General features: G+C 42.0%; 1 protein-coding gene across 1 annotated transcript in view; it reads right to left on the bottom strand.

The window, feature by feature from the left end:
* Positions 1–12,837, bottom strand: part of LOC105564465 — a 31,842-nt gene that overhangs the window by 16,220 nt on the left and 2,785 nt on the right. Inside the window, exon 2 of the mRNA XM_012016849.1 lies at positions 3,672–3,732. Coding sequence (XP_011872239.1) covers positions 3,672–3,732 — 61 coding nt within the window. The remainder of the gene's footprint in view (positions 1–3,671; positions 3,733–12,837) is intronic.

Genomic DNA, 12,837 nt, shown 5'->3' with positions numbered 1-12,837 from the left:
TCTCTCTCTCTCTCTCTCTCTCTCTCTCTCTCTCTCTCTCTCTCTCTCTCTCTCTCTACCGTAATCTCCCTACGGCATCTTAAACGTGACGTCAAGGACTCGACGGCTTAGCGAGAGGATCGTCTAGGCATGAATGGACGACGGCGGCGGCGGCGTCTAACCGGGAAACGAAACCGACCGCATTTCGGGCGAAATTTAGTGCGGAACTTTCCAATCTCCGGTTCGGCCCAAGTTCGCGAGAGCTCGCCGGAGTATATCGATTGCCGGATTCACGAGGGAGTTAAAAGCGCTATTACGTACGCCGAAAATATTTCCGCATCCCGCGGGGCACCGGCGAGTATTTCGTTTACGACCGGAAGTACATGCCGACGCGATTACACGTGGCGGTTTTGTGTTAAATGTTTGGAAGATTCAGCATCGCGTGGCGCTTTAATTTGTTACGGCGATAATCTTTCCGTGTCCCGGTTATCGTACAGGAATCGTATAGTGATTTCTTTACACGTATCTCCCTCGTCCATCTAATATACAAGTGCCAATAAAAATTCGCCTTTATCTTTAAAATTTAATTAAACACGGCGACTTTGACGTAATGACAAATGTAATTAATTCGAGACTTTTTGTGCCAATTATTTCTTGTCGTATATTTAGCATCGATTGTGCTCGACGGGTGAAATATTTTTTCTCGTTACACAACCATTTATAGAATTACAAATATAAGTCCGCTTTACGTAACGTAATTATTTTCCGTTGCCCGCTTTTATAATGATTATTATGATTATTATGAAGTTATTTGCGTAGAATGTTTCAACCGCTGCTCTTCGATGACGATCGCAAAGGGTTCTCGCACAGGCGGCACGCATAGAAATCGCGTAACTTTGCCGCGCAAACTAAAGATAGGCCCCGATACTTCCGCCGCGTTCCTTCATTCAGCGTCTGCCTATGACGCGGCAATACTACTTTCCCGTTGCATTACTTATGAGCGGAGCTATCAGATCGAGCGACGTCAACTCGCGGTATGCGCGCGCGAGCGATCGATGCCGCGCCATAAGCGCAATAAAAATAAAGCAAACGCCGCTAAGAATAAGATCGCGCGGCGGCGGTTCTCTCTTGTTCTCTTTCTCTCTCCGCTGCGCTGGCCTGCCAGGGCGATTTTTTTTCCCTCCCATTCACCGGCCGGCCGGCCGTGCGCTATCGCGAAGTAACTCGAAACTGCGCGACTCTCGAGCCGCCGCGGGCTCTTATCGTGTCGCTCCGCGAGAAGACGCGATCGATACTCGTACTCTAAATCCGTGCCCGCTATTCTGATCACGAATCTCATGACCTGCTCTAATGTCGAATTTTATTCCTGGAAATATCGTATCCGCGCCGCAGACGCAGACAAGGGGGGGGGGGGAGAATCGAACAATTAGATTTTGTGCTAATTGCGCGACGAAAATAGGCTGATTTGCGCGAGACGCGCCACGCAACCGAAACGTGTTATTTCTTCACGGGGATGTTTACGAAATCTCGAGTGTTGTCCATCGCGGGATTGACTTAAGATTCCCCGCATGAATATAAATGTATATATAGAGGAAGGTCCTCCATTATGAGATAGGGGGTTTTCAACGTCCAAATTCAATCGCAAATCTTTTCTCGCAACGGTCGCACGATCTAACAATCAATTTTCCACATGGACAGATTTCACCCCAAGGGCAATAAATTCATGGTTCAACCAACAGACGATGCCTATTAATTTAGCAGAAACTCCGCTGTATCACATTAGGAGCCTATCTCATAATAGGGGACTTTCCCCATATATGTATATGAATTTATTCGAAATCGAGCAGCCAGAGCGTCGACGAGTCTGAAATTAATCGGCCGAACTCCCCCTGTCAAGATTTGCCAAGTAAATCGGTTTTCGTTAACTTATTTACGGAAACGCTTCTCCCCTTAATTAATTTTACAATGTCGATATTCCGAAGCGAAGCCGATATTCTAGACATCGACGTACGGCGTGTATCTCGTGAGATATTAATTTGAAGCCGGGCTAAATATAAAAGTAATGATTATCCTATAAAATTTAAACGCTTCTATTTGTGCGACGGGGCAAGCTCGCGTATCGATGTGCGCCGTCCAAGCGCCCCGCGTCCTCCTGTACGCCGTCGCCCACGCGTCGCGCGAATTTGCAAATGTCACGAAAAACGTGAGAGTGTAATTTATCGCTGCAGAAACGTTTCTCCGTTTAATTAGTAAACTTAATTAATTTTAACGCAAAGTCAATATGATATTATACAATGCAGGTGTTACCGGCGAAAGTCCCGATTTGCATTGTGCACAACTGCGCTCGCGCGCGCGCTCGAGAGAGAGAGAGAGAGAGAGAGAGAGCGAGCTGCGCGGCTCGAGTCAAATTGCTAAAATTGGGTCTTTTCGAAATTACGCAAAGGAAGAAGTTACTCCATGACGAGTACCTCGGTATTAAATCTCTTCGGCGTCGTTTAAATTAAAAGTAACTAATCTTTCTCGACCGGAAGTTTTGTATTTGTTTTTTTTTTTTTAAGCAAACTCACAGCGTGACCAATAATTTTTGTTCTCTCGCATTACTTACGCGCATAAAAAAAGTCTTCTGTCGTGGTTTGATTAAAGAAAATTCAGTTGCCAAAAAAAAAACTCGTAATAGAAGCTCTCATTAAGAAGTTATACCATATGTTCGTGAGGGAGGGAGAGGTGTAGATTAATATAACAGCCGGCTAATTCCTCATTCCCGCATCTCGCGTAATAATGAATTTCTAAAGGTCGCGCGGAAAACATACACCCACGAAAATCCTTGAAATAACCGGCTTCCTGCGGCGAAATCGTCAGCGTGTACGCGAGTACGTTATACGTGTGTGTGTCTGCGCGCGCGCGCCCTTTTTTCGAGCGCAGTCGAGCGAGACTTTGCGTAAAGCGGGAAGAGTGAAAACATGAAAAAACAAGATGACTCATCGACGCGTAAACAGGGAATAAAAGATAAAAGGCGATTAAAATATTATTATTTCGCTGTGCTCGGAATTGGAACGGGCGCGTGAACAAAATAATCGCTTTTCGGACCGATTTTGTATATTATCGAAGAATCGCGTGGCACCGCGATAAAATATAAGTGTTATCGGGATAAAAATTAAACGTTCTTACACTGTCAAAAATGTACATGTAAAATTACAATTATTATAGCGGGCAATATTGGGACCATCCATTAAAGGTGTATATTTACATACGTTTGTAAATTTACACCTTGTAGGTAAAATTATTTCCTTATTCAATAAGTAAACTGCTTGCTTTTAATTGTGTAAATTTTACAATTTGTTGCAATTTTTCATCAAGCATAAACAAGTGTTTACACAGCAAAGAGTAAAAAAAGAATTTATTTGGTAAAAGTACATAGATTTAAATATTTCCATTATTAATAGTGTAATCGCTACACTTATTATGCATGTAATTTTACGTACTTTTTTTACAGTGTAGGCCTGATTTTTCATTTTTCTGGTTAGCTGTTAAACCAGAGGTTAGTCGACTCCCCCCCTCTTTTCCTATATTATTATCGAAGAAGAGACAGGTAATCGGCTAACCTCTGGTTAACACTTAACCAGAAAATGCAAAACCGGACCTTAGAATGATTCGACGTGATTCTGAATTATATTATGCAAGGTTCGGCTCACCTGAAAGCACCGTGGATTTCCCTGCCCGATGCCATCGTCACTGCGATATCAGGTAACGATCCTGAAACGAACGAAAAGGCATTAGTCTTCGTGTAAACATTCTCGAGAAAAGATCTCGCAGGTTTTTCCGCATATCGAGGGCCCCCGTCACGGCGTCGTTGCATCCGTTCTCATTTCTTTCCTTAAACAAGGCGACCTCTCTTACGCCCGTACAAATCGCTTTAACGTGAACGAGGACGGCGCTCTTCGTCTTCCGCGAGTTTTCTCATGCGAAACGAAACTGCTCCTCGGCAAGGAGAACAACACGACCGTTATTCACGAATGCAAGACGAATCCGCAGCTATATCGTCTGTTAATTGCATCGCGAAATCGAAATCGTTCGCAATTAGGCGCAAACTTGAAGACGCGTCGCGTAGAAAAACGTGGCGAACTCTCTAAAAGTCAATCGGCGCATTCCCATACAGCACGCAAGATATGCATGTCTAATCAGTGAATATTCACTGTTTTCAATGATAATCCACTGATTGGCTTTTAGAGAGAAGTGAGAGACAGGGGGCGAGGTCGGAGAGGAGATTCGTTTAAATGAAATATGAAGTGATATTTCATTATTTCGCAAATAACTTTGTGATACTTCTGAAAAACTGTCCAACCGGCTTTTACCGGGAAGCGTTTCGTTAATGCCCGACGTTTAAACGTATAACTGCAAAATTTATCTCCGTGCTCCAATTATGACAATGCGCGCATCTGTTAACCCAGCGGTAACGTTACATATTTCCAGCCGCGGATGACGTGTCAGTACTTAAGGCTTAACGACGCGCGAAACTCGGCTCTGTAATTCGCTCGTCGGAGACAACGTCGTCGCAATTCGGGCCCGGACAATGAAGCCGTTCTCCTCCCACGGGATTGGTATAATACCGCACTATACCTCATCGGCGACGTCACGCGTCTCTGAGAAAGACTATCGTGCCACAAGGTATACCCCCATTTATCCAGGAGACAACGAGGCCGTGTGTCCGCGATACGTTTCGCCCGGAGGCTCTAAATTCTGAACGAGTTCGCTCGTCCGCCCGATGAAAAACGACCCGATCGAAAATGACAACGGGTCTTTATTCCAAAGCTCCCGTCGGCGGGATCACGGCCTCTTATGTAATCGCGCGTTAATAGTTGCAGCACGTCGAGACGCCGCGGTGCAGACGTTCCTGGAACGTACAGTTGCACGAAATTCGAAGAGCCGGGTTTGTTCACCGGCAATTCTGAATTCATATCTAGGGGGGAGGGAAAGAGCGGAAATCATATAATCCCCGAGCTTCTCTCTCCGCAGTTCGTAATCTGCAGCTTCTGAAAACGCGAGATTAAGACGGCTTGGATATATAAGCCCTCGAATTCTTCGGCTGTGTAGAGGAGCGCTACCACCACCTAAATATACGACATCGCGATTACTCTCGGCGAACCTTTTTACTTTATAATAACGTTCCATAAAACTTGATGTATAATGGTCTAAAATTAGCCCGCCGGTCTCGCGGCAGGTCGATATCGAGCGTGCTAGACAAATAGGCACTGTCTTAAATTTGGCACGGCAAATGGACAACGCCGGTCGTGCCGCATTGATATTTTACAATTGTAAAACGTGGAAACGTCGGGTTTTCGGCGTTTCGGGGGAGGGTGGGAGGGAAAAAGCCTCCGCGTCCGGCGAACGAGCGGCCAGTCTATAAATTGTTGATTGTGCTCGAATGTCGGGAGTGACGTCTCGATCGTGATAGATCGATTTTCTCCGCCCGGTAGCCGTGCATCCGTCGACCGACACTGACATACCGTCGTCTTCTTTCATCTTTTATGGGACGCGCCCGCACGCGCTCGATTTTTCTATGCAAATTGCAGCCCCTCTCTCTATTTAATGAAGATCGATTGACCGTCGCGCGTAATATCGAGCCATTTATGACGGGGAATTCCTCGAGAGGAAGCTGCTCTCGTCTCTGATCACTCCTTTCATCCCTCGAGCGTTCCCCCATTTAGATCAGTTTGTCAATCTTGACGAGGTATCGACTAGAAATTTCAGGGGAAATACGAGCTAATGTATTGACCTTTAACTAGAAATAATTTGCCTGTGAAGAGCGTGGAAGACGTAATGCATTACGTTAATGTCATAAATCACGTCGAGTGGGGCAGATTTATTTTGCAAATTTAATCTTTGTTCCAATCTAATTTCTCGCAGCTTTCAACTTTATTCCTGAAACGTCATTTTCCGTATTACCCATATGTACATGTATGGTTTTTAATGCCTTTCATAAAAATTGCGCGAAACGTCATAAACTAATGCAAACCTCCGATTTATCCCGAAACATTGTTTTTCCGGGAAGCTTTTATCATTCGCAGTCTAGAACGCAAATTTCAAAGCCACCGTCTATATTTGATTTTTGTAAAACTTACAAACGCTTATTGATTCGAGAATGGTTAATATTCCGTAATGGAAGTTCGAGGGAATAGAGAGAAAGGGAGAGTTTTGACCTTTTCGATTGCCAGGAGTGGCAATCGTATGCATTAATTGATACAGCGGATACGCGGTCGGATTACACGAGGGCACAGCATCGCGGTGCAATGTTAAAGGTCACCGTTGTACAGGTTCTTCCACGCATCGCGCGTTTTTTCCGCTAATATTTCAACTAAAAAAAAATATTTGCCTCGTTGTCTCCGTGGCTTAACATTTTAATTTATATCCGTATGTCCCTCTGGGTCGAGATAAAAAGTAAAATTTATGCTAGTTCAATTGTAAAAGGTACTTTTGCTTCGGATATCACATAATTTTAGATTTACGTTTCAATCTGTGTCTGGATTTTCGCTTGAGGAAGATGTTAACTCAAAGTCTCTGTCGAGAAATACATATATAGATGATGTTTATGATATGTGACATATGAGATATACCTAGTACGTCCTACGTACAGCGTTACGCAAGACATATGTGCATACAAATATTATAATTAGTATCGATTCCCGCATTACTCGTCATACTGATATATCATCGAATTCTCGTGGATTGTCATGAATAATCCTTACACGACATCTGTGCTTTACAATGTCGAGCGCGAATCGGAGACGCGAGTTAACATTATGAATTGTAGATTCGAAATGCAAAACCACACGAGCGCCGTGTACCGTTGAATAAATTAAAAATAAATTTTAATAAAGAATAATTCAATAATGAATAAAAAATATAACGTACACACGGTATGTGTGTTTTTTCGCAGGTCTGCCGTGCAACGGTGTATTCTCGAGATTAATTAGAATCGCAAAACTCAAGGAGATAAATTTTATTCCTCAAATAAACATTGAATGTATCCGCGCGATAACAGCGTATTCGTTGAGATTAATTCAACGCGCGTACGGAATATTCAGCGCGCGTTAATTTTACAATACGTTGAACATTTCGCAGCGACGATAAATCCGTTGGTACACGGCGTTTGGTTTTTCCTTTTTCTGCAACTCCTGTGACGTTGGTGTCAACAATACCGGCGGATTGCTGTGTGCGTGTCTGTGCAAAGTTTACGCGGTGCACCTTGCTATCGTTCGCGCGACGAGAGTCGAGCGAGCAGGTAGCGCACAGACTTCTATATATAGAGGGAAGGGTCCTCTGTTATGAGATTGGATCTTAATATAGGATAGCGAGGTTTCTGTTAAATTAATAGGCATCATCAGTTGATTCCACCATGAATTTATTGCCCTTGGAGCGAAATCTGCTTAATGGAAAATTCATTGTTAAGTTATGTAATCGTTGCGAGAAAAGATTTATCATGGAATTTGGGTGTTGAAAACCTGCTGTTTCATATTAGAGACCTACCAGAGGACTTTTCTCTACTACCAGACTGCTACATTCAAGCTAAAAAGTTAGGCAGGAGTAAATAAAGTAGTGTGTGTGTGTGTGCCAATGACACACCGATGCACACATACTACTTTATTTACCTAACGAGACATGGCGGAACTCTTGCCTCACTTTTCAGCTCGACAGTAGCAGTCTAGTAATACAGAGAAGTCTGTGAGGTAGCGACGCGAGCCGGCTCTGTCAATGGTCGCGTTATTATTCTTCAAAACGCGTATATTCCTCGTTACAATTATCAGCCCACGTGATTAATTGACTCCCACGATTTATGAGCGTGCTGGAGCAACGGCTACTTATTAAAGCCGATGTACGACTTGTTCTTTTCAAGTCGCGACACCGATAGATACTGGGGGAAGCGCGACATTAAGATCCTCCGCCCTTAAATATGCGTCCAAGACGCTGATTTGCGAAACATCGCGGGTGACGAACGACGCATCTTCTTCGCTTTATCGTCGCGTAATAAAAAAATGCGAGGAAGCGTCACGCAATTAAACTGTCTGGGATTACTGTGCTCTGTTAGCGCGATACGTGTAGTCGCAATTAACTTTGTTTTCGCGAGTGAATCATTCGCGTTTGTCATCAAGAAGTAGTAACAAGGAACAACTAACGGTTAACCAGACAACTAAACTGAGAGTCAAGAGAAGAGAAGGAAGCTCTCGGGAGACAACGGAGCACAGTGTAGTAAATAATGTCTCGTTTTATTTTTTCTGTGATATTAATATTTTTTTACAATTTTCGCAATAAATTTAGAATAAAATATTTAGACACTAACACCCTGTCGCGGCTCTTAGTCCTTTATTCCTTCAAATTTGCGTTTATCACATTTGAGCCATACGAATTTTATTAATTTAATAATTTATTATTAATTATTTATTACGCGCAGTTCAAGAAAGTCGAAACAGACGCGTAGACGACACCTTTATACTGTTATTGCGACAAGTATTATCGTATGCCTCGGTGGTCGAATTGGTGAGACGCCTGCCTAGAGTGTAGGGAGGTCCAGGTTCAAACCTTGGCTGGGGTAATTTTCGCAATAAATTTTCTGCATTAGTAGAAACGCCAGGTATGGTCAAGAAAACACTGACATTGTTGATTATTTATCTCTGACATTTGTGTTTGCATATATTTTTAAATTAGCAACAATTATTTCAGTATTACAACAAGTACGAAGTAGATGTGTCATAAAGATCTTTATAACATCTCAAAGATCCGCTCCGTTAGAGAATGACAAATCATCATTTCATAAGAGCGCTCAATTAAAATAGAATCGTAATAAAATAGGATGCATGATCATGCGTGTGCGTCAAACTAGGCCCCGGATGTATTAGTTTATCTGGTATATCTTTAATTAGGCGTATCTGACTCAATCGCGAAACCTTGACATCGTAGACCATCACTTACGTTGCTTCATTAATGCAATGCTTAATTAAACGTCACGCGCGACGATCTTTCGTTGCAACATCTCAATGAGCGGGGAACTCCCTATCGAATGTGAATATGATAATTTTATCCGTCTCGAAACTTATCTTCGTCGAATTTTATTGTTATTTCTAAGCTCCAAATATTGCGCGCTATTTAAATGTACGTATATGTGCAGCGAACCTTGCAATGTTTAATTTCAAATTTAAACTACTTTAAACTTGTGTAAATTTACGTTATTCTGGGAAGCTATTTCCGTGCACTAAATACAGGTAAAAGATTGGAAAAAATATAGAAACATTGTTGCAGCATGCAGCGAATTTTCTTACAAATACAATATAATTTAACATTTATAAAAACATTTTAGAATATACAAAAATATTTTCACCGCAATAGTATGAAATATAATATTAAAAATTCATTGGTTTTAAGCCAATTAATTTTGCATGTGAGATATTAATATTATTCGCAACAAACCTCTTTTAGTAATGTTTTGTTGTAAAATGCACAATTTCTCTCATTGTGCGCGTGTAGCCGTGAAAAGGTTACAAAAATATAATTGACGAAAAAAGTTTATTACCAATTATTTTAAAGATTTACTACATTATTTGTATTTTTGGTATTGCACACGACACATCAAAGGGACAATAAATACGTTGACTGAGAAACTTCGGTGGTAAGAGTCGCCCGGTAACGACTTCTTCTGACTCAACTGAATGAATAACGTTCTGCTATTGTTTTAACCGCGATTGCCAATACACGCTGAGAGCCTTGCACAACGAATTCGCGTTGCCACACAGCGACAGAATTGGCACACGTCGAGAGCGCGAGAAAAAATTCACATCCTTCAATCGCGAGAGAAATGCACCAATCCAATTATATTTTATCTCTGAATATGGTTAAATATATTGCGCTCCAAAATGTATACGTTGGTAAATTTGATCTGTGAAAAATGTTACTTTATTTGAGATTACCAATAATCTTTTAACACGATTACTCGTCAAATAATTGTCAAATCATACGTTTGATTTATATCAGTTAATCGAATTTGTCTTTTAATGTGTTGATTGCAATTGATCAATAGCGATGCTCACGTTTTTATACAGAAAAAATAAAAGCGGGGCGTAATAAATGGAGACAAATGTGTTTTCTAAATATTGAACAAAATCGAACGACTGAAATGGCAAAAGATTATTTTTCATATTTAACTGTGAGCTTCAAAGATCGGAGTTCGATATGCGAGAGATGAAGATTATCGACGAAATGACGAAGGATCTTTTTAGAAATGTTGACCAATAGTCTCAATGTTCTCATAACCACTTGATAACAGAAATCACATAACGAAATAATATAAATTAATGAAATTGGTATGGCTCAAATGTGATAAACATAAATTTGAAGGGATATAGGACTACGAGCCGTGACAGGGTGTTAGTGTCCAAATATTTTATTCTAAATTTATTGCGAAAAAATAATCACCTCGGCCAGGGTGTGAACTTGGACCTCCCTCTCGCTAGGCGGGCGTCTCAACCAATTCGACCACCGAGACACATGGCAACATTCATCGCAATAAACGGTCTAATGTTGATTGGAATCCCCATTTTCGCAATAAATTTAGAATAAAATATTTAGACACTAACACCCTGTCACAGCTCGTAGTCCTATATTCCTTCGAAATAATATAATTTCCCGCGAAAGGTTTATTGCACGTAAGAAATGAATCAAATTTTGAACTTACTTTTAAAACTTGTTAGTAAATACTTCCGTTAATTAATCTCTGATATAACTTTTTTGTACTTTTATTCGCGATGCGTGTGCACGCTAATTGCAAATGAGCCGGGCAATAAAGGAAAGCGGGAACAAAGCGACCAACGGAATTGCAGTGAGTTGCTTGCGCGATTGTCGGGACCTCTTAGGTCCAGTTGCAACGTATCTGTCCGAAATTGTTTGATGGGGTTTAAATATACGATGCGCTGCGCGGCCGCACGGCGCGCGCGGATTTCAATTCGGCGCGCGGCCGTATCAGCCGAAATTCGAGCGAAACTTAAATTTAAGCGCCTTCGCTCCTGGCGCGCGACAGCCGGCCGATTTCTCGGCCTCGCGACGCCAATGTAAATTTAACGTCGTTCACGCCGGATCTCGCGGGAAGACCGACAGGCTCATCTCGCGACTGACACTCCCGTCCGGCACGCGGAAAGCGTAATTTGCGTTTATGGGTGAACAGGTGTTGTATCTAGGAAGAGAGTATAATAGAAAGAAAAGTGGAATGAAAGAGAGAGCGAGAGAGAGAGAGAGAGAGAGAGAGAGAGAGAGAGAGAGAGAGAGAGAGAGGGAGGGAAGATCAATTTATTATTATCCTGGGACAAACCCCCGAGATAACCTCGAACCTATTTAAAGGGGAAAAAAGGGAGACTCTGGTGTGAAGGAGAGAATTTATCGTTCGGGAGCGAGTTAATTGATAAAGTAAAGAAAGGATAAGAGATATGCTCAATCCAACAGAACTCAATCTTTCTAAATCTTTTTTTACTTACTCAACAAGGAAATATCTTTATTGTCAGGTATATTTATCATGTATCTATACTAGATATATAATGTAAGAGAGAGAGAGAGGACGGACATGGATGTAATTCAAGTAGAGATAGACCGGTTGCGGTCAGACATTTTTTCGTGCCGGGCGCGTCGTTACCGTTTCTACTACGATGACTGTCGCGCTGCTGTGATAGTCACATACGTGATTTCCGTCCGTTTCGTTTTTACATCGATCAACAGAATTATCCACAATGAATTACAAACACTGGAAATGGGAAATAGACGACGCGCATGAATTATAAGAGACACTCCAAGAGACGTGACGAGCGAATAGGTGAATTGTACATATTGAATAACGTGCGACACGTGCGTTATATTACCGATTCGTTTGTAAATAATTTACGAACTTATAAAAATATGTTTGCCAGAGGGGTCGTGATTTGAGCGAGGACGCCATTTATTATTCGGCATAGCCGAGTGAGCGCGCGACGGGTTTTCCTGCAATAGAATATTTTTATCTCGCATGTCGCATTTCGACCGGTCGGATATTCCAGGAAACAGCGCGTATATACGAATATACCGGTCGCGGAGGAAAATTTCCGATTCATCCGCCCCGACTTAAGCTCGAAATCAATTATTCATTGCGCTCAATGGAGCGGTTGAAGCGAATTTTGCCCCGGCTCCACGGCCGCCTTACGTCAAACGAAACTAATAAGCCAGTCTGCGTGTGTGTGTACGTGTGATCAAATTTAAGGTAAAACTTAAATTTGAATGGGATCGATCGCCGGGATGGGATCGCAGCCGGGCTTTAAATTTCATTTGAGATACGACCGAAATACACTCCTGGGAGTATCATTTCTCATCGTTAATGGCGCTTAGGTTCTCGCCTCGTTACGAAACATTTTAACTCCTTACGGCCGCAACGGGCCGTGAGGTATCAGCAGTCTTACATTTAAACGATAAAAAATCGCGGAATATATTTGAAGATGAGTTACTTGATTCTTGGGCAGTCTTGCTTTTATCATTTTTATTATTCGGTTTGTATATTATTTCCACATTTGATTCAACAATCATTTTTAACCGATTCGCAGTTAATGAAGATAATAAAGTTAGTCTCGGCTGTTTTATTATGCGGGAAACGGAAGCGTTGAGGGAACGTGCGGGGGAAGGAACGCCGCGTGGTAAATTCATTTCTCCCCGAAATTGATTTATAAAATATATTAATACCCGTGCAATTCATCTCGTTATGAAAATTATTATTGTATCGATCTAATTTCCTTGAGCGACGATTCCACCTCGCGCGAAATTCAATCCGATTCATCGAGTTATCCGGGGTAAAGGATTTAA

Source organism: Vollenhovia emeryi, unplaced genomic scaffold, assembly GCF_000949405.1.
Source record: "Vollenhovia emeryi isolate VEMERY1.0 unplaced genomic scaffold, V.emery_V1.0 DF939164.1, whole genome shotgun sequence".
In the NCBI taxonomy this organism is placed as follows: domain Eukaryota; kingdom Metazoa; phylum Arthropoda; class Insecta; order Hymenoptera; family Formicidae; genus Vollenhovia; species Vollenhovia emeryi.
The sequence above is the reverse complement of the archived record's forward strand: the minus strand, read 5'-3'. Positions and strand labels throughout refer to the sequence as shown.